Source organism: Calonectris borealis, chromosome 12 (genome assembly GCF_964195595.1).
Source record: "Calonectris borealis chromosome 12, bCalBor7.hap1.2, whole genome shotgun sequence".
Taxonomy (NCBI): Eukaryota; Metazoa; Chordata; class Aves; order Procellariiformes; family Procellariidae; genus Calonectris; species Calonectris borealis.
The window spans coordinates 457,384-477,889 of record NC_134323.1 but is presented as its reverse complement, the minus strand read 5'-3'; the positions used below and the strand labels follow the sequence as shown (position 1 = coordinate 477,889).

General features: G+C 49.1%; 1 protein-coding gene across 2 annotated transcripts; it reads right to left on the bottom strand.

Annotated features, from left to right (window-relative positions):
- Window positions 1-355: 355 nt before the first annotated feature.
- On the bottom strand, window positions 356-18,870 carry GFOD2 (Gfo/Idh/MocA-like oxidoreductase domain containing 2). 2 transcript variants are annotated; one of them, XM_075160781.1, is made up of 4 exons: window positions 18,771-18,870; window positions 16,897-17,005; window positions 12,836-13,177; window positions 356-2,625 (listed from the first exon to the last, which is right to left on the bottom strand). In XM_075160781.1, exons 3-4 carry the CDS (start codon window positions 13,092-13,094, stop codon window positions 1,727-1,729), a joined length of 1,158 nt encoding a protein of 385 aa, XP_075016882.1. In that variant the 5' UTR covers window positions 13,095-13,177; window positions 16,897-17,005; window positions 18,771-18,870; the 3' UTR covers window positions 356-1,726. The 2 variants fall into 2 exon arrangements, with proteins under 2 accessions (XP_075016882.1, XP_075016883.1); XM_075160782.1 differs by lacking the exon at window positions 16,897-17,005.
- Window positions 18,871-20,506: the final 1,636 nt, after the last annotated feature.

The following is a 20,506-nucleotide window of genomic DNA, read 5'->3' as shown; positions in this document are numbered from 1 at the left end:
AATTTCTACGATGAGTCAGGCAGAAAAATAAAGATCCTGTTAATCACAAAAGTTGACATGATAAGTCCAAGACAGGCGAGAGGATCTCAGCTGTAGTCTGAGGGAAACAGCAAAGAGGTGGGAAATACATCTTCTGGTGGGACCTACTTTCCCTTGGTGATAAATGGGTGACACTTGCTAGGCTAGCACAGAGCTCTCTCCTACCTTTTCCACACCCAAGCTGCCCAGCTGGCAGCAAAAGAGCACAGAAGTAGGGAAGGACTGAACAGCTACTGAGCCCCAGCTGTAAGTCTCCTGTTCACATTTATTAGGATGGTTTCAGCTTGACCAAACCAAACACAAGCACACAGCTGCATAAAGAATGCCCTCAACAAACACAACTTTTTATTTCTGTAGAAAACGAGATACTTTTCAGGAAGGACCAGCTTATGAAACAGCAGTTTGCATGTTAATATACATAAATACACAGGGTTACAGTTTAGTGGGAAATACGTTAAAAAAAGCTTTCAAGTACACAAAATAAATGTCGTAAAATTGGACTATGCCTTCCGCATACCTGCCTCAGAGAGAAACGTTTCTCAAATGGAACGAACTTGCACCCAACAGATCTCTCCACCGGACACAAGCTGCAGGAGGGCGTGAGGATGGGCAGGGCCAGAGGGTTAATATCCAGTGTTTGAGATTAAGAGCAGACTTCCCCATGACAGTTCAGTCCCCATTCTCTCAACTCAGGATGTGTAGTGTGACAATTACCCAGCCAGCACGTTAAGAAAGCTGCCAGAGGTAGGAAATACCGCCTTACCTCCATCTTCAGGTCCCCGGGAGGTTAATGCTGTACGACTTCATTACCCACGACACCGTGGAAATCCTGTGACCCTGGGAGGCATTTATTAACAGTCACAGAAATGAGAACGTGGCCCCGCAGTCACGGCACCGGTGCTGCCAGGCAGTAAACACAACCGATGGACACAGACCTTATGGAAAAAAGCTCAAGATGCAGGCAGCCTCTTGAGCAGAAGGAGTAACGACTACAGATATGGAAGAATAGCACAAATCATCACAGACTTCCTGCAGATTTTCCTGCCAAGACACCGTCAACAGAGAATTCATAGCGTCACTTAAATAAAATACCAGTTCAAATGAATTTGAAAAACATTTGCCACGTGCAGGAAGCCAAAAGGCTGATCCTTATGTTAGAAACTTTAATCCGTTCCTTCTACTTCTTGTCCTATAGGAGTTTAGAAACCTGTAACATCACTAAACTCTTTTATAAAATTTTACAAACGGAGGAGTAAAACTTAATGAGTCTTCAAGAGAGAAGGAAAAGGCATCTGAACAACAGATACTCCCTGATCTTACTCTATGTGCTCTCGTGTTAAAACTGTTAAAATAAGCAACCTGTGCAACAGGGGTTGTGTCCCATTTCCAAGCCATGCAATGGCAGAGATCCCATGCTTCACTTCAGCTACCGCAAGTGCAAAGGGCAATTCAAGTTTTCCTACCAGTCTCCAAACCAAAAATTAAACATTTGCAAAAATGGAAACATTTAAAACTCTTTAACCAATTTAAATCAGAACAGTTTCTATCAGAACATGATGTATTTCACACGTTTAAAAAACCAAGGAACTCAGGTCATTAAATAAGAATCCACATATCTTAAAAATGGAGAGTTTTTTTACATTACAGCCAGACGTGTTAATTGTCCTATCTTCCAAAGCAGGAATGTTCATAAGTTATTTCTCTGAAGCGCCTCGCAGAGGTTTTGATTGGCATCTGGTTCCTCGGTCATCACCTCAACAGCCTCCCACTCCCCTGACCTGCTGGATTTCTTGATGGCCTCTACCACACTCTGCATGTACAGACCATCTTCAAAAGAGGCTGCCATAGAGACAGGTTTATGATCCCATGTCCGACGGTCTTCCTGGTCTTGGAAAGACTGCCGCAGTGCTTGCACCATGTACACCATTCCTTTTAGGTAAAGCAGCGGGATGTCTTTAAACCCCTTATCCAAAAGGCCCTTGTTGACAGTCAGAGAGTCTGTAAACAGTAGTTCTTCTTGGAGCGCGGTGTTTTTCTGCCCATACAAGTCCGTCCCGCGAGCTATGAGGCGACCGGTAGACCCAACAATCATGACTTCATGGATGAACGATCCAGGCATGTTGAAGTTGAGAGTCACAGTGCAACAGACACCCTCGCTCATTAGCATCTGGAAAAAGCAGAAGTCATCGCTAGTGACATGGCGGATCCCACTTATAGCTGTGTTCTGCTTCACAAAAGTCTTGAGCAAACCGTGGACCTTCTCTGCTCTCCTGCTGATGAGGTGAGTTAGGAGGTCGATAATGTAGGTTCCCATTGTATGCAGACCACCTCCTCCCATCAGCTCGTCACAGATCCAGTTGTACTTGTGGCTGAGCAGGCTTCCCCCGTAAACTCGTACGTCACAGATCATCACGTTGCCCACGTAGTGTTCTTCTATCAACTGCTTCATCTTCACAAAGGCAGGCAAGAAACGGAGAACATTCCCAACGATGCTCATCAGCTTGGGGTAATACCTGGCAGCTGTGACCATCCTGAAGGCATCCACAGAGGTAGCAGCTTTCTCACAGATCACGTTCTTCCCTATTCCTGCAGCACAAATGAGAAAAAAAAAAAATAGCACACACGAGCGAAACATGCTCAGATGCCCCAAAGGTGGTCAAGAAATGGTGTTTTGAAGAGTCAGGCTTTCCTGCTGCAATTTCAAAGGCAAAGGTCTGGGAACTAAAATAGGAATGCCAAGTGCAGCAAGACTCAAAGCTGCTTCCAAGATGCTCCGGTTGCAGAGCTGACAAACTCTCACAGAGAGAGGCTCCAAATAAAGAGAGGATTTTTACATCATGAAAGATAAATGGCCAAACGGCATCACATGGCATCAAAACAAGACACAATTTGCATGTTGTGGCTATAAAATTATTTGAATGCCTGTACAGCCAGAGGAAAAAAAAGGTCATGTACCCTGCAGGGAAGAGGTGAGGGAAGGGGAGATTTGATTTTCACTTTGTATTTCACCATCGCTATGAATTTATTATTTTAAATAGATTAATAGAAATGGGACATACAAAATACTTAGTGGCCTGTGTACAGAATACAGGAATTAGAAATAATGTTTTGGTTTTAAAAGCATCGCTAATTGGAAAACAGATGCACGTACAGCCTACTCGTACAATTAGACTGCCAAGGTCTGTGTGAGTTACACAGATGAGAGCTGCACTTGCAAGCTGCCCCACGCATTTTCATTCCTACTCATGCACTTTACCTTGTGCTCAGCCTGAATCAACGTGGGCAGTCAATAATTCATTTTTCTTAAACTTTAAAGCAGAAATAAAGTAATACAACAGAGCATCCCAGTGCAAGCTTCAACCAAATTCCTACATTTGGTGCTCTGCTGGTATTCCCTCTTCCTCCCCCATCTTCACCCTTTTCTCATGACATGGCTTATACATCTGTTCTAATAAAATACTTAATCTAAACATTTTTCAATGTAACAACCAGGGGTATACCCAGAAGTCTCCAGACGTTAACTGGTGATGTCAGCCCTGAAGGTCAGTCACGTCATACCACAGTGTCTGCCTAAGAATTGCAGGAATCGCCGCACATGGTGGTAGGCACCTCTCTGAAAGCTTCTCCTTGCCCAGGAGCAGACTGCGCTCCCTGCTCAGGACAGCTTTTAATCGACTCCCCGGTGAGAAGATACCAGCACAAGTGCTTCCATCGGTCTCTCCCGCGGGAGGGGAAGCCAGGTCCCACGCTGCAGCGCCTGCTCCCAGCGCTCCACCTCCCGGCTGCGCTGAGGAAGCCTTTCAGGAACCGTCCAGGGGCCAGTGAGCTCCTGGGACACATCACCATGCCCAACTCAGCCAGGGGACAACTACAGCTAAAGAAAACTCTGAACCTGTATTTCTAACAGACACAAGCAAAATCCAGTCAGAAAATGATAAGACTTCAATTTTTAGTTGTCTCTTCCAAAGAAATCCCCTAAATAGATGTGAGTCAACAGAAGCTTTAATGAACAAAGGTCAAACTCCCTGGAGACACCCTGGCTGCCCATGGGTAACCCCCTATTTCAGGGACCGTTTCCGACTCTCCCGCCCCCAATCCTGCTGCTGAGACGAGGCACAACGCTCTGTTTGATATTCTGCAGGGCTAGCTGAAGCATCCTGAGATGCTTCAGCACCTGGTTTACCTGCCTTCTTGTTTAAATAGCACTTATCTCAAGCCAGGTTACAGTAAAATACAAGCAAAAAGGAAAAGTAAAAGGATCTTCACAGCATCCTAAGCAGACTGCAGTTCTCAAGGTTCCCAGAAAATAAAAGCGACTCCTGATCTGCGTATGCACGGGGTACAGCTCTGCAGTCAGCGCTCCACCGCTGCCGCTCTCCCCCTTGCACAACCCAACTGCCCTCCACCATGTATTTGGTGGTACAGGAGCCGGCTCGGGGTACAAACCCGACATGGAAATACTCACTCCTCTTCGCTCTTTTTCTAGCAGGTTATTGCCCTGAGTTGGCTCTCCAAGGAGCCTGACAGCGTCCACACAAGAGGGGCTGGGTCCCTGCAGAAAGCGGAGAGCGCCGAGCCAAAAGAGACCACCCCTGCCGCCCAGGGACAGCCGTTTCACACCGGGTGGTTTATCACCCCGGGCTGCCCTTGTCCTGCCACCCACCCCCCCACCCTCGTCCTTGCGTCAGCGCTGTGCTCTTCTTGCCAGCGTAGGCTGAGCCACTTGAGGAGCTAAAACTGACTGATGCCTTTTTTTGGGATGGCAGGCAGCGCGGCGCACTGACAGCTCGGCACAGCCCACCGAGCGCTGCCGGAGCGCCAGGACGGAGACCTGGGTACGCCATAACATCTCTGGGATAATCCTGCGGTTGCCTTCAGTGGGACATCCCCCCAGCTGCCCCCAAGCTCACAGAGACGGCCGTGCAGCAAGGACAAGGGCTGAGTCGGAGATGGCTACGAGGTCTCTTACCAACATAATGGCCATGCCTTCTGTCTTCCGAGGCAGAACAACTTACAACCCTCGTCTTGTTACTAGTATTTTGATAACTAATAACCTGAACTTTGTAGCATATTGTTTTCTTAAATCACTGCTGCAAAGTTTTCTGTTGAGGTCCTCACCTGCTAGAAGACACAAGAGCCACCACACAGCTCTGGTGCTCCTCAGAGCCCTCTGTGAGCCAGTTCAGCTCACCAACTGAGCCCCGTTTAGAAAAGGAAGCTTCCTCTTTCCAAGCAGGCATGTTAAATCAGTTCACAGGTGGGTCTAGGCCCACAGAAGGGGTTGCATGCCTGGGAGGAAGGAGATGGGGCTGTGGAGTAGGGTTTCCCCACCTCAGAGGCAGTGAGCGAGGACAGCAACAGCTCTGCTGCCTTCGATGAAGCTCATCACAGGCTGTCCTAACAACATGCCTCAGGATCTTCTCCGTGCATACCTCGGAGCGAAACCTGTCTGCAGGGAGCACATCAGCTTCTGCAGATCATCACTCCACTGAAGTCCTCCTAGGACACTAGAGAGAGAGAGTCTCAATCTTGCCACCTAGAACTTACTTCATTCTGTCCTTATCCAGGAAACAGGCTGTCCGCCCTGCCTCACGGCAGCCAGTGCTGCTTCACACCCTGGAAGATGGGACGTTCCTCTGCCAGCCCACCCTGCAGTTACCAGCTCCCAGCCCCCATGGGCTCTGTGAGCTGCAATGATGGTTCCTCAGGAAGCGCTTCTTGCTCTCAGTGCTGTGTTCGTTATTGCTGAATAATTGTGAATGTTATTGTGAAACGACGTACCTAATGCAACCGGCTAAGCAGCGTGAAGGTATGTAGCTCTCTACCAGCTCTTACGCTGCTCGTGACTGTAATTAACCCCAAATGGCTTCAGGCTTCAACATCCCCCAGAAAGGCAGTGCTGAGCGCTGCGCTGGAGAGGGCGTAAGGAGAGGCCGTACAGCCGCACGTGCAGAGCAGCGGCACAGGCTGACTTACACACCCCCGGCCGAAGCGCCCGACAAGCCATCAGATCTGACCCTTGAACAAACTGCTACTCTGCTCCCAGCGCAGAAGAAACCACCTCTCCCAAGTGCATTTCCAGGCAGGAGCACCCTTCACAACAGTCACTACTAGCTCTGCACACAGGAGAAACTACTCTTACTTATGGCTTTTAACTGGTTGTTCTAGTAAGGGGGAGGGAAAAAGAGAATAAAAGGTCACCATTGCCAGGATTCCTTAAACAAACCATCTACTCCCGTGTTCAGGGGCAAAAGCACCTGCTAGATTCCAAGAAATTTCAAACCAATTCCTGATTTAGTAAATAAACTAAACGTTTAAAAAGAGGTCTCTTAACGCTCATTAATGTAATATAGCCAAATCATGGCTTCACTCAGTGAAATACCAGATTTAAAGTGTGTTCACATCCTATGGAAGCAATCAAAAAACAACAGGCGAGCCGAGATTTATTGGACAGCAGAATAAACTTGACTATTTTCTCCTAAAGGAATCTTATGTCTCTAGTCAGATCCACGCTGTCCATCAGCAATGAGGCCTCGGCTTCTCCTGCAGCTGCTTAGCCATGCCACAACCAAAACTCGCCATGTGTGAAGTATTTTACAGTTCTAGTTAATAAAATGCAAGCACAGAAAACTCGCTGCTTTCTCATGCTACCTGGTGGACACTACCCAGAGCCGTGACAGGTCCTGGGGATGGAAACAGGTCCCAGCCATTGCCATGACCCCCCAGCCCACTCCTTCCTCCTGGTAGGGAGGGTGCCAGCGTGGGCAGGAGGAAGGGGAAGGGACCCCGCAGCCTGGTGGGGCCCTGGGAGGGGGAACGTTCATGAGAAGACGGGAGAAGCGCAGCCCGAACCTTAGAGAGTCGGCTCTCTCCTCAATCAACGTGCACGTGAGCCGGGGTCTCCTCCCTGCCTCAGGCCGGGTGCATACTGGCAGGCCACCAGAAGGACACCGCGACCACACCTGGCCCACTGCTCCATCGAGGAGGTCCTTCACGTCCCAGGGGGGCCTGTTGACTAACCTGGAATAGGAGGCAGCCCACCAGGGCTCCTGACAGCAAGAGGTCCTGCTGTCCTGTGCCCAGTGGGACAAGCAGGGGCACCCGTGCGCAGAGGTGTCCCTGCAGCGCAGCCAGGAGGGGACCGGCCGCGTGCCACGCAGCCTGCCCAGGCAGCGTGAGGAGAGGGCTGGGACAGCCTTCTCACCATGGCAGCTACCACTTCACCTCTTTGGTTGTTTCTTTGCCTGGCGATCATAGCCACAGCTGCCCATCCAACACGTTCCATAAGCAGCTAAAGTCCCCAGCCTTGCCCCTCTCTGCATGAGTTCTCATGTTGACTCAAACTACTAAATCTATTTATCCTATGTAAATACGTCCACTGAACGGAAGCCCCAGTTCTTTACTCCCCTGAATAACGTCAGATACCTGAGGTTGCAGCTAGGAAGATGTACAACTGGCCACGGCTGAAGCACACCAGGCCACTGCTTTGTCCACCAGAAGAAGTTGGGAGTGTCTGAGGAGACTTCCCAAATAACCGGCTGTTTCAGACATAGTTGCTTTGGGAGCCTCCCAATGAATGAACGCCCATTCCAAAACACACTCCTTCATTTCATTTCTTGTTTGCCTACAGTTTGAAGAGACCTCCGTGCTACTTGTTACAGAGACAGGAAGCACAATATGCAAAGAGCACTCACAGCATGCTTGTTCATCCTGTTTCAAGAACAGGAAATGTGGATTTGTCACAACACAAAGCAGTGGTAGAGCCCTTTCTGACTCTTTCCTCCATAATTAACATATACGTGCTATAATTTGTAGGGACTCCATAAAATCAGGGGGTCTATGTTGCAAAGATGTCTTAAACCAGTTGCAAAGATGTAGTCAACCAGTAGAAACCAAGAGAGACAAGTAAAAGGTTCCTCTGTGGCCAGCCCACAAACCATCCGTTTGACGGCTGGGCTCAGTACAGGCAGCAGCATTATCTTTAGCATCCTGAAGAAATTTCACTCTGAGGACTTCTCATGTTCTGCCTCCCTGAACTTCACCTCACGCACAGACATCCCGTGGTTTACATTCCACTCCAGCCAGTAACTCCGCTCTGTGCTCACCTAATGCAAAGATGGATGCATTTTAACTGTGGGACATGAACCACAACACAGACATTTTATGAAATTAATTTAGTTCCTCTGAGATCAAAAGAAGCACAAATTTTAGGATAGCTTCTTGCTTTGCCTGTTGTGGAGATAAACCATAAGATTACACTGGTCTTAATTTGAATTATCCTCTGGGCTTTGATCTGTTCTGTCTGGTTCACGAACTCAATCCAGTGTTACTGCTTTGTCCCCATCACGCCAAAGTTGTACCTAGCTTTGTTTATGGATGTCTGTCCGTAAGAAACTTATGCAAGCAAATTGCACCACCTGGAAAAACTCTCTCTCTCTCCTCTCTCTGCCAGAAATAAAAATGTAAGCACATTTTTAAAAAAAAATTTAAAAAAAGTAAGTATAAAAAAGTATACAAATAAGTAATAAAAGTGTAAGCACTTTAAAAACAAACAAACAAACCAACCCCAACAAAACAAAACACACAAGACCATTAGCACTGCACCACATCTGATCTTTCCTAAAGCTCAGTCTCTCAGTAAACACCAATCTATTATATACAATTCACGGCCAATAATTCTCCAGTTATAAACACATCAATCTGAACTTTCAGAGAAAAGGTACTTGCCACCTTTGGCCCTACCCTGATTTTGTGTTCCTTCGGAATACTCAATCATAGCAAGCCATCCAACACTGGCTTAAAGTATGTCACGACATACTTGGTAGCGGGTCTATAAATACCATTGCGACGAACCTAGAAGGCTGAAGGACAAGGTCAGCATCATATTGGGTCTGAGATGCCTGCATCAGTTTGCAGATCAGAACGGTTCAAGACAGATAGAAGTGAAGAATAAACCACCCTTTACTACTTAGAATCACAGAATAGTTTGGGTTGGAGGGGACCTTTAAAGGCCATCTAGTCCAACCCCCCTGCCGTGGGCAGGGACATCTTCAACTCGATCAGGTTGCTCAGAGCGTCCAACCTGACCTTGAATGTTCCCAGGGATGGGGCATCTACCACCTCTCTGGGCAACCTGTGCCAGTGTCTCACCACCCTCATCGTAAAAGATTTCTTCCTTATACCTAGTCTGAATCTTCCCTCCTTTAGTTTAAAACCATTCCCCCTTGTCCTGTCGCAACAGGCCCTGCTAAAAAGTCTGTCCCCATCTTTCTTGTAAGCCCCCTTTAAGTACTGAAAGGCCGCAATAAGGTCTCCCCAGAGCCTTCTCTTCTCCAGGCTGAACAACCCCAACTCTCTCAGCCTGTCCTCATAGCAGAGATGTTCCATCCCCCTGATAATTTTCATGGCCTCCTCTGGACCCGCTCCCACAGGTCCATGTCTGTCCTGTGCTGGGGACCCCCGAGCTGGACGCAGCACTGCAGGGGGGGTCTCACCAGAGCAGAGCAGAGGGGCGGAATCCCCTCCCTCGACCTGCTGGCCACGCTGCTGGTGATGCAGCCCAGGATAGGGTTGGTCTTCTGGGCTGTGAGCGCACATTGCCGGCTCATGTCCAGCTTTTCATCCACCAGTACCCCCAAGTCCTTCTCGGCAGGGCTGCTCTCCATCCCTTCATCCCCCAGCCTGTGTTGATACCAGGGGTTGCCCCGACCCAGGTGCAGGACCCTGCACTTGGCCTTGTTGAACCTCAGGAGGTTCACAGGGGCCCACTTCTCGAGCTTGTCCAGGTCCCTCTGGGTGGCATCCTGTCCTTCAGGCGTGTTGACCGCACCACTCAGCTTGGTGTCATCTGCAAACTTGCTAAGCGTGCCCTCGATCCCACTGTCTATGTCACTGATGAAGATATGAAACAGTACTGGTCCCGATACGGACCCCTGTGGGACACCACTTGTCAGCGATCTCCATCTGGACATTGAGCCATTGACCACTACCCTCTGGATGCGACCATCCAACCAATTCCTCATCCACCGGACAGTCCACCCATCAAATCCATACCTCTCCAATTTAGAGAGAAGGATGTTGTTGGGGACCATGCCAAAGGCCTTACAGAGGTCCAGACAGACGACATCTGTAGCCCTTCCCTTGTCCACTGATGTAGTCACTTCATCATAGAAGGCCACTAGGTTGGTCAGGCAGGACTTGCCCTTGATGAAGCCATGCTGGCTGTCTCGAATCACCTCCCTGTCCTCCATGTGCCTTAGCACAGCTTCCAGGAGGATCTGTTCCATGATCTTCCCAGGCACAGAGGTGAGACTGACTGGCCTGTAGTTCCCTGGCTCTTCCTTTTTTCCCTTTTTAAAAATGGGGGTTATGTTTCCCCTTTTCCAGTTAGCGGGAACTTCACCGGACTGTCATGACTTCTCAAATATGATAGATAGCAACTTCATCTGCTAGTTCCCTCAGGACCCGTGGATGGATCTCATCGGGTCCCATGGACTTGTGCACCTTCAGGTTCCTTACATGGTCTCGAACCTGATCTTCTCCTACAGCAGGCAGCTCCCAGTCCCCGCCTTTGCCTTCTGCAACTTGGGCGGTGAGGCTCAAGCACTTGAAGGTGAAGACCGAGGCAAAACCATCATTGAGTACCTCCACCTTCTCCGTATCCCGGGTAATCAGGTTTCCCGTTTCGTTCCAGAGAGGGCCTACTTTTTCCCTAGTCTTCCTTTTATCCCCAACGTACCTATAGAAGCTTTTCTTGTTGCCCTTGATGCCTCTGGCCAGATTTAATTCTATCAGAGCTTTAGCTTTCCTAACCTGATCCCTGGCCGCTCGGACAATTTCTCTGTATTCCTTCCAGGCTACCTGTCCTTGCTTCCACCCTCTTCCACCTTCCTTTTTGTGTTTGAATGTGTCCAGGAGCTCCTTGTTCATCCATGCAGGCCTCCTGGCGTTTTTGCCTGATTTCCTCTTTGTTGCGATGCATCAATCCTGAGCTTGGCGGAGGTAATCCCTGAATATTAACCAGCTTTCTTGGGCCCCTCTTCCCTCCTGGGCTTTGTCCCATGGCACTCTACCAAGCAGATCCCTGAAGAGGCCGAAGTCTGCTCTCCTGAAGTCCAGGGTAGTGAGCTTGCTGTGCGCCCTCCTTGGTGCCCTACGGATCTTGAACTCCACCATTTCATGGTGACTGCAGCCATGGCTGCCCTTGAGCTTCACATTCTCCACCAGCCCCTCCTTGCTGGTGAGAACAAGGTCCAGCATAGCACCTCATCCATTGATTTCCCTAGCTTTTTCAACTTTCTACTTATCTATACTTGCAGTCAAGCAGACATATCACCTCTGTACTTCTGCACCAGCTTTATCGCCCTTTCCTCCTCTGGATAACGCCATCTTAGGGGTTCCCAGCCTTTGAAGAAAGAATCTCAGTTCATTTTAGTTAATAATTCACCAGAGAAGGTTCAATCCCCTCCTTTTAGCCCACTTGACCATCAAAAGCCATGAGAACTAGTGAAACACTTACTACCTAACAAGTGTTTAAAAGAACTCAGCATATTTAAAGATATAAATTCTAAGTTACAGTTCAAATATTCAAAAATCAGAATACCTTAAATTCAAAGGACAGTAGTCTAACAAGGTAAACACACAACTCTAACAATGTAAAAAAGAAAAAAAAAAGCCTGAAATCTCTCTCTGCATATCTAAGTGGCATTGCAAATGTTTCTGCGGGGAGTTGTTTACTTCCAAAACAAATTACTGTAGAGCAAAGAGGCTAAGAACAACAAACCACCCTGGCTCACATGGTTTGAGATATTACCCGTCCTAAAATTAACCCATGTGGATCTCCTGTAAACACAGTAAAAATATCACACTTGTTATTTACAGAATTACACGCAAACTCACACCCACGTCATACTATGTGAGAGGACATTAACACTACAAAGTCATAGGCTGGAGAATTAAGAACTGTCAGGATGCCCGGGCAGTTGGCTCCCACCTCCCTGCCCAACCAGTTTGGGGTGTCATCGCTCCTCTCCCAGACACCTTCACCCAGTCCATCTTGCTGGATTCCTCCTGCTGTCCCCAACATCTCCCGCCCCCCAGCATCTCCCCTCCTGCGTCAGGTGGAAGGATTCCTCCAGCAAATCCATGCCCAGGACCATACCAGCCTGCTACGGACAGGGGTGTCCAAAGAGAGCTCCAGGTGGTGGCCAGGGTCACAGCACGCTGGCCGAAAGCAGCATCTGCAGAGAATTTAGGTCCTAACTCACAAGATTCTACTGAGTACATGCAAACATTTTTTCAAAGGCTTTTATACTTTCAAGCTTGGTTTTATTTGTGGGGAAAACAGAAAGCAGAGCTGAACAACCTCTCCACCCCAGGCAAATCTCAGTTTCCTATTGCAGAACATGGGAAGATTTGAAACGAATTAAGCAACGCAAGTTGGGTTTTTGGTTTGCTTTTTTGAAATGGGCATAAAAACATTTTTCCCTCTCATCATCATCTCTGAAACAGCTCATTTTTATTAAAACCTCCCCATCGTAAGTTCAGTCTGAAGAAGACATGGGATATTTTAGCCGAATTGGTTCAAGGTTTGCAAAGCCCTAAGCAATTATAAATAGTATTTTTCAAAAAATTCTAGGTAACCTTTCTCACAGATGGCGGTACCAATTCCACACAAAACCTCTAGCACTGCATTTGCACATTGGTGCAACCAGAATCGTGCTGGGATAACAGCTTCAAATTTCAATCTGCCAACAAGCTATGGATTTTTGGTCCAACTCCAAAGATAAAAAGGTACCTAGAGCCTTCACAGCAATTTGCCGAGTTAGTGGTGGAGGGATATTGATGCAAACCAAATCTACGTCCTGGTGCAGCAAGACATCGTCAGTCCGGCTCGTGTAGAAGGAGATGTTCATTTCCTCTGCCAGCTGTTTGGCTTCCTCTTCGGTCTTCCCCCAAAGTGCTTCAATGGAGAAACCTTCTGCTCTCAGCAAGGGTACCAGTACCCGGGCGGTGCTGCCAGTTCCAAACACACCCACTCCAGGAAGCATTTTCATTCTGCATTTATTCGAGCATCAGTCTACACGTAGGCCTTCGATAAAACGTTCAACTCCTCAGCTTTCCGTTCCATCCACAGTTCCTAAAACGTGAAAAGTCACAAGTCAGTATCAACAAAAGGCACATTTTGACATCAAATGCATCTAGTCTGAATGCTAGCTTCTATCCTTCATATGGCATTCCAAATTTTCAAAGATCGTAATGAAAAAAACAAAACCCCAGAAACTTGCAATCTGTAGAGAAATAGCATTAAAGGGCAAGTCAAACAATCCTATTGCAGAAGAATGGTAGGAAAGCAGCTTCACAAATCACGAGCATCTCCTCAGCTTCAAAACTCAGCATGCACGTACAGAAACACACAGGAGCATGCCGGGACAAACCAGAGATGGCGAGCCATAAACTGGGAGCGACAGGGAGCGTCAAGGGGACAGGACATAGAATCTATCGCACCGGCAGTAAAAGCAGCGCTGCTGTAGTTGTGATGACGTAAGTTTCTAAATGAGATAAAGGTTTGTGAGATGAGGTAATATCTTTTATTGGACCCACTGAGATAGCTGGAAATAACAGGCAAGCTTTTGGGCACATAAATCTTTCTTCCAAATTAAATACACAAACTGAAAACAACTACTTGGAGCTTAACAATTTTATGGCAAATAGTTAAGCTGCTCCAGAGAGCATCTAAAAAATATGTCCTGTGGGGAAAGCCTGGATTATTTAGCCTGGGGAGGAGAAAGCTACAAGGAGACATAATGTCTGTCGGTGTTTAAATACATAGAAAACTGCTTTCAGGAAGGAAAAGGGCACTCCTCTGTATCCACTGTGGGTAGTTAAAAGTTTTACTTAACTTGGGACCAGTTAAAAATATCTCCTTCTGCCCATGGTATTTAATGTCCAGGAATGCAGGATTTTGCACACAATTATTATATTCCCTACACTCAAACATTTGGTTAAGTCACACTTCTTTTGTGCTTTTAAGTATTTCCTGGGAAATTAATCCCTTCGGATCCCTACTTGCCAGTTGTTTTAGAACTGCTGCTGGCCACAACTGGCTGAACTGCCGTTAGCTTCCCTTGAGCGCTAACTTTGAGGAGAGATGTCAGAAGTCTCCTCAATCTGTGCCACTGCAGCAACCTACGATCTGGCTTTTGTTCGGTGCCTTTTTTAATTCTTATCTACTACACCCACTGTTGACCTTTTCTGAATGATTTTTTTTTTAGAAAGAAAAAGTTTTCCTAATTTTATAAGCATGACAAATTCAGTTTTCTTTAGCAGCTTATTATGAAAAAGCAAAGACCATGTTGCAAAGAGAATTGGCACCAACACCAGATCAACACCTTTGGAAAAAATCCCCACAAGCAACAAGAATCACGATCTGTTTCGGAACGAGTCACGCATCTCCCCATCCTAAAATACTCATGCTAAGTTACAACGTGTGAAAGTAAATTCCTGGCATAGCACTGGGAAGTACCGGCATGCAGGTCAAACTACCCACGGTGCAAACGCTTTGTATGCTATCCGCATTGTGTTAGCCGGGGGGGGGTGCCTGCACTGCCCAGCATATCAAAACTGCAACCCTGACTGAATCTCTGGGTATTTTTGTGGTATAGACACTAAAATAGGAAACAGAAACAGCAGCACTTGTGAATATTTATTTTGCAAAACACAAACAAATATTTACAGATGCGATAAAACACCTTATGAAATGTTTACTGAATTAATTCAGTATGTTTTTTGCTTGTTCTGTGCGATGTCATGGTCTGTCTTTATAAAAAAGAACAAAGTTAATTTGAATTTTAATTAACTCCTTTTTATCCGACATTTAGCAGAACACTTAAATGAGGATGGTATCAAAAGGATCTTGAAAATATTTACTATTCTACATAAAAGGGTAATTTACTGGCAGGAAGGATGGCTTGTATTCAGGCTTGTTTTCTACAAATGACACAAACAAAAATAAAGTCTTGTAGCTGGATGGACAGTAAGTATAACTGCTGAAGTCCCCACACATAGATATTTGGCAGTTTACAGGCTGGAAGAAAAAACAACTGCTTGCAGTAAAAAGAGCATCATCTTCTTTTGAAGAGACACAAACTAAGCAAGGTGGAACAGAGACAAGGTGAGTGTGTGCCTGCTTGCGCCAGATCGCACAGACATGCTCAACAATGCCAAAATTACACAACACGACAAAAGTTTAGGAAGGGTTGAATTCCTTGAAAATGCCGTTAAGAGCACACTGTAGCACTTAACATGCGCAGCAGGAGACTCCTGCTATTCAGATAAGCAGATTTCTGTAACACTTGCTCATTTTAAGTTTTCCTTTTTTCTGTTTCCCATCCAACTGCCTCTTAAAAATCTCAGTCAGGTAGAATTCATCTTAAACTCACTTATTCCCAAAACGTCGGTGTTACTAGCACTATCGGCACAAAACCACAAAAGCTAGTGATTTACTACCATGCAGACCAACTGCTGATGGTACAAGAACTGACGGACACCAGCTCACCGCTAGTACCACAACAAATCAATTGGCCAACCCGCCCCAGCAACGACTTCTAGCGAGGCAGCCAGGCTCTCAGGGTACAAAGACACGGCTTGCACAGCTACAGGGCCCAGCAGGGCTTGAGATCCCCCAAATACTGCAGCCAGCGGGCTCCGCAGAGAGAAGTGGCACTGACCAGAGGGCTGTGCCCTCTCCTCCCCCACCCGAGAGCCACCCGCTGCCTCTTATTCCCTCTCCGGTCTTTCGCCAACTGGGGAGTCCTGGTCAGGACAGTCACAGTGGGATGCACGTGGATGCTGAAAGGCAGCGAAAACACAGTCCTTGCACAGGGCAAGTCACAGAGCGTACGTGGTGCAGGCAGAACGAGAGTAAATGCTGAAAGAGCTGTAACGGGAGGTTCAGCAAAAGCTTTTGAAAAGGGGTACATATTGGTACCTGCACACACGCCCTGCAGACACACTCAAGCGCTGGTAGATGAGACATTCCAGCCTAGGCCACCCTGGGGAAGCAATCTAAAAAACCCATTGTATCAAAATGAGGGCACAGCTGAGGAGAGAGGCAGCTGTAATTAAGAGTCTACTAAGATTGAACAGGGACCCCAAAAGAACAGTACTGTGCCGCGGCAAAAGTCCCCAGAGCACCTTTCTCTGGCGCTCTATGTGCACTTCTAGTGCTTCCCCTCTAAGCGGGGGGGAAAAAAAAAAAGCAGAACTGGAAATGATGCAGACAAAGGTAATCAAAAGCATACATCATCTTCTACATAAGTGTGACCTAAGCAAGCAAAGATTCCTCAGTCTGGAAAAGACGCGACTGAGAAGGATGTCACAGAAGGTAATAGTCATGAGTGGCTCAGGATGGAGAAAGACCAATTTTTCGCTGTTTCTCCCAATGCAAGAAAAATCAAATGGAGCTCAGAGAAAGGAGGATCAAAACAATCTAAAGGACGTGGTTCCTCGCACCAAACTTTGGTAAGCTGTGAAACGCCTTGCCGCAGGATGCTGTGGGTGTTAGCCATTTAGGAGTCAAGGGAGACTAGGCAAGTTCAAGGAATCCACTGAGGGTCACTAAATACACAAAAGTCACATCTAGCACAAAAAGTAGCTGAGTTGAAAACTAGTGAAAACCAGATTCAGCAGAGCGTGGAAACGGGTCTGAGAAAGAAACGCCTGAAACGGCAACAAACACCAGCTTAGAATTAGGTGCAATTTCTGTATATATACTCTAGGACCCAGTGAGCCTCAAACCTTCAAACAAGCCTCACCAAACCAGTTACATGAATCATGAAAAGCCTTTTATAAACCAACCTTTCAGAAACTAAAATCCTCATGCATTGGTATCTCTGGTGATCAAACACTGGAATGAACGCTTTTCTGAGGACCCTCCCACAGAAACACCAAAAGGCAGGGCTTTTATCTGGAAGTGAAAATCGGATTGAAACAGGTATCTTGCACAAATCAATCTGCTTTTTAGAGAGATGAAATAATCAATGCCTGCAATATCACCCCGAACTTCAATTTTCAAACAGAGGCACTTAAAGCTGCTTAATCTTGTTGCTAGCTGCAATTCCTTTTTATGACCACAAAACATTTCCATTCATGTTATGTTTGAAGTCCCATCCTACAGTCACAGAAAGGAGCTGTTTTGACTCTTTTGGGATACGTAGCAACAAGCATTTATGTGACCCAATGCGATGAAAAACCTGACGATTCCTACAGGATCCAATTCAATTCCATGTTGAAGCAGTATGGAGTTCAGAAGGCAGAAGCCTCAAAAACTAAACATTACAGTCAAGGACTACAGTGCCCAGAAACCGTTGTGGACCATTACAGATGGCCAGAGGTAGTAAAAGAATAACAGCCTGCGTCCAAAAAGACACTGGTCAGTGTAACACTGGCTCTGCAGAAGGAGAAAGCAAATCACACTCATCCTAAAAAGTCCCATTTTGGTTCCAAGGAAGGTGAGGCACGTGGTGGAGAAGCACACCAGCAACAGGGGCACTGTTTTCATCCATTTGGTCATTGTTGTTGGGTTTGCAAAGAAAGCAAAGACAAGTAACAAGGGCTGTACAGGTAATAAAGTTGTTACTGGTTGCGACATCCTCGTGGGTCTTAAGGATGTGTGACAATCTTTGACAAAATCTACACAGAAACTACTTTGCATTAGGGGTCTTGCACCAGTGATGTTAACGCACTGCAGAGACCTCCTGTGAAAACAGATGCTACCCCAGAACTGTCAGTTCTGCAAGGACGCTGGCAGAGGGGACCGAAATGCTGGTAGAGACTGTGGGCATCACTCTGGAAGCCAGCAAGATCTCTGCAGGAATAGAGCTGGGGAAACTTCACTGGTTCACCCTGAGAAGCTGGAGGTCACCTCATACACGAAGCCACTTTTTCCTGTCAAACTGCTCATCCCGCCTTCTGGGATATACCTGAAGCTCTCTATGTAAAGGTTGACGTGCACGCGGTTCATGTGTCGATCTCAAAGATCGACATGCTTTCTTTACCAAACGTGCTTTTAATTCAGTGCAAGCGGGATGTGCGATAACCCACGAGTCCAAAGCCTCGAGCAACTCCCACCGCACCTCAGGTCAAGGCCAGCGCAGCGCTCTGCCCTTCCCGGTCCGGACGTGCAACGGCAAAGGCCCATTGCTGGCACGTGGCTTCCCGCAGGTACCGCCCGAGGTCAAAGGCAACGGCGAGGACTGTGCCAGAGGCAGCAGCGGCTGGAAAACCGTGGACTCCAAAACGGCCCTCACGCTACGGCTGTGCTGCAGAGCTCGGGGCAGGGCCACCTCTGGCGTGGCCCACGGTGCTCCCCGCTGAGCGGGGGCGCGGGGCCCGGGCAGCTGCTCTTTGTGTGTGGGTCCCTCTCGGGACTGGACGGTGCAAGCCTCCACCTCACCTCACGGGACCGGACCGGGTAGGGCCTCCTCCCTCACCTCCTCCTAAGGGGCCGGACCGGGCAGGCCCCCACCTCCCCTCACCTCACGGGGCTGGACCGGACAGGCCCCCACCTCACCCCAGGGCACCGTCGCACACCGAGGAAGTCCCGCCGAGACCCACCGGGGCCCGCCCCGGCCGCGCCCGGCCCAGCGCCCTCGGACAGGGCCGCGCCCCCCTCGCCGCCAAGCGGCCCCGGGCCGGGGGGAGGCCCGGGGGGTGCCCCGAGCTGCCCTTACCTGCCGCCGGCCGGCGGAGGGGGCTGCCGGCGCCGCCCGCCTCGCCTCGCCTCGCCCCCCGCGCATCCTCCTGCCGGGCGCGCTCCCGCGGCGGCGCTCGCTCCCGCGCGGCGACGCCCTGCCCGGCCCGCGCAGACGCAGGCGCGGCGGCCCCGCCCCCTGGCCGGGCAGCGGCTCCGAAAATGGCGGCGCCCGAGGCGGCTTCCCCCCCCCGCGCGGAGGGCGGCCTATCCCCCGGCCGGACAGGGGCAGGAGGGCGGGCCTTCCACTCGACGGACAGCGCCGGCAGCCAGTAGAAGGTCGGCGTGGCGTGTCGTCATTTCACCGATGAACTCCCCCAGAGCCTCTCCTAGGAGGATGCTGCGGTCCCTCCTGCGCGTCCCCGGCTCCCTTCTGCTGGGGACCCAGCACCGGACCCAGCACCCCGGGGGCGGCCCCACCAGTGGCAGGACCGCCCTGCAGCTCCCGGCAGCGCTCCGCCTCAGGCAGCCCAGGGCACCGCGGGTCTTCTTCGCAGCTCGTGCTCAGCGCGGTGTCCACCAGCACCCCAGGGCCTTTTCCACTCGTGTGTCTGCTGATGGCTTCACCGAGACGTGCCGCAGGCTGGTGCTTGCCCGGCCCGGCTGAGTGAGGGCTCCGGGTGGGAGCTCCTGGGACTGGGATTTCAGACCAATGTGCAGTGAGGTTCCCTGGGTGCAGCCTTCGGCCCAGGGGATCCGTGTCTCGCTGCGAGTCTCCGTTGCTCAGAGAAGTTCCTTGTGGCAGGCAGGCTGAGGGTAGGATTCTGCTCGGCAATCGAAGCTGTGCTTTTGGAGACGCGGGGGAAGGCAGAGCAGCATGACACCCGAAGAAGAGGCCCTGTACAGCCGCCGTGTTCCATCTGAGGACAGCCCCGCTCCTCATCCTCCCCCAGCGTTGCCCAGGAGGCTCCTTGCCTGCTCCCAACAGGCTGCACGGTGTTGCAAAAATCAGGAGAGGAAGACCTCCAGAGACAGGACACCAGGCAGGTGCTCCCGAGCACCTTTTGTATTTCCCTGGTTCATTGCAAGGGAGCAGGGAGGTGCTGAGAAACTCTGCAGCCCCTGTCTTGCTTTGTATGTTGTGTAATGCATGGTGTAGCTGCCTGACAATACGGGACACCCCGTGTTAGCAGCATTGTAATTTCCTGCTCTCCTTTCTCCTTTGCAGACAGCATCATGAAATGTTGCCATGGAGCTGGAAGGGGCTCTGGTAGGAGAGGAGCTCTGTGGAGTCGGCAGTAGGCAAGACATTAACCTTCAGTTCTGTCAGCACCGCAGTTGGGAAGACTGGGAAAGCACTGCCCACTGGAGAAGGTCTTGCTGAGCCCCAGTCCCCGGGAAGATGCATGCAGGTCCATGAGGGAGGAGGAGGATGTGCATGGAAAGGGAAGGGCTCATGGTTTTTGCTATAACTGACTTGTTCTTGCTGAGCTCTGTTAACGATTTTCCTGTTTGCCCCCCCCTCCTAATTGGAATGTAGAAAATTATCCTAACTGAATGGAAAATCCAACTTGCTAAGGGCTTGTACTTATGTGCAGTACTCATGGAGCAGGATGGCTCCTATCCATCTTCTGCACCAGAGACTTTGGAAGGTGACTGCAGGCGTTGCCCGCTCCAGGATCCTTGGTGCCAACATCTCCAAGATGGGAGCAGAGTGTGAAGGAATTCACCTTGTGTCCAGCCGGCTTCATCAGTGCTAGCAAATGCGAGAACTAG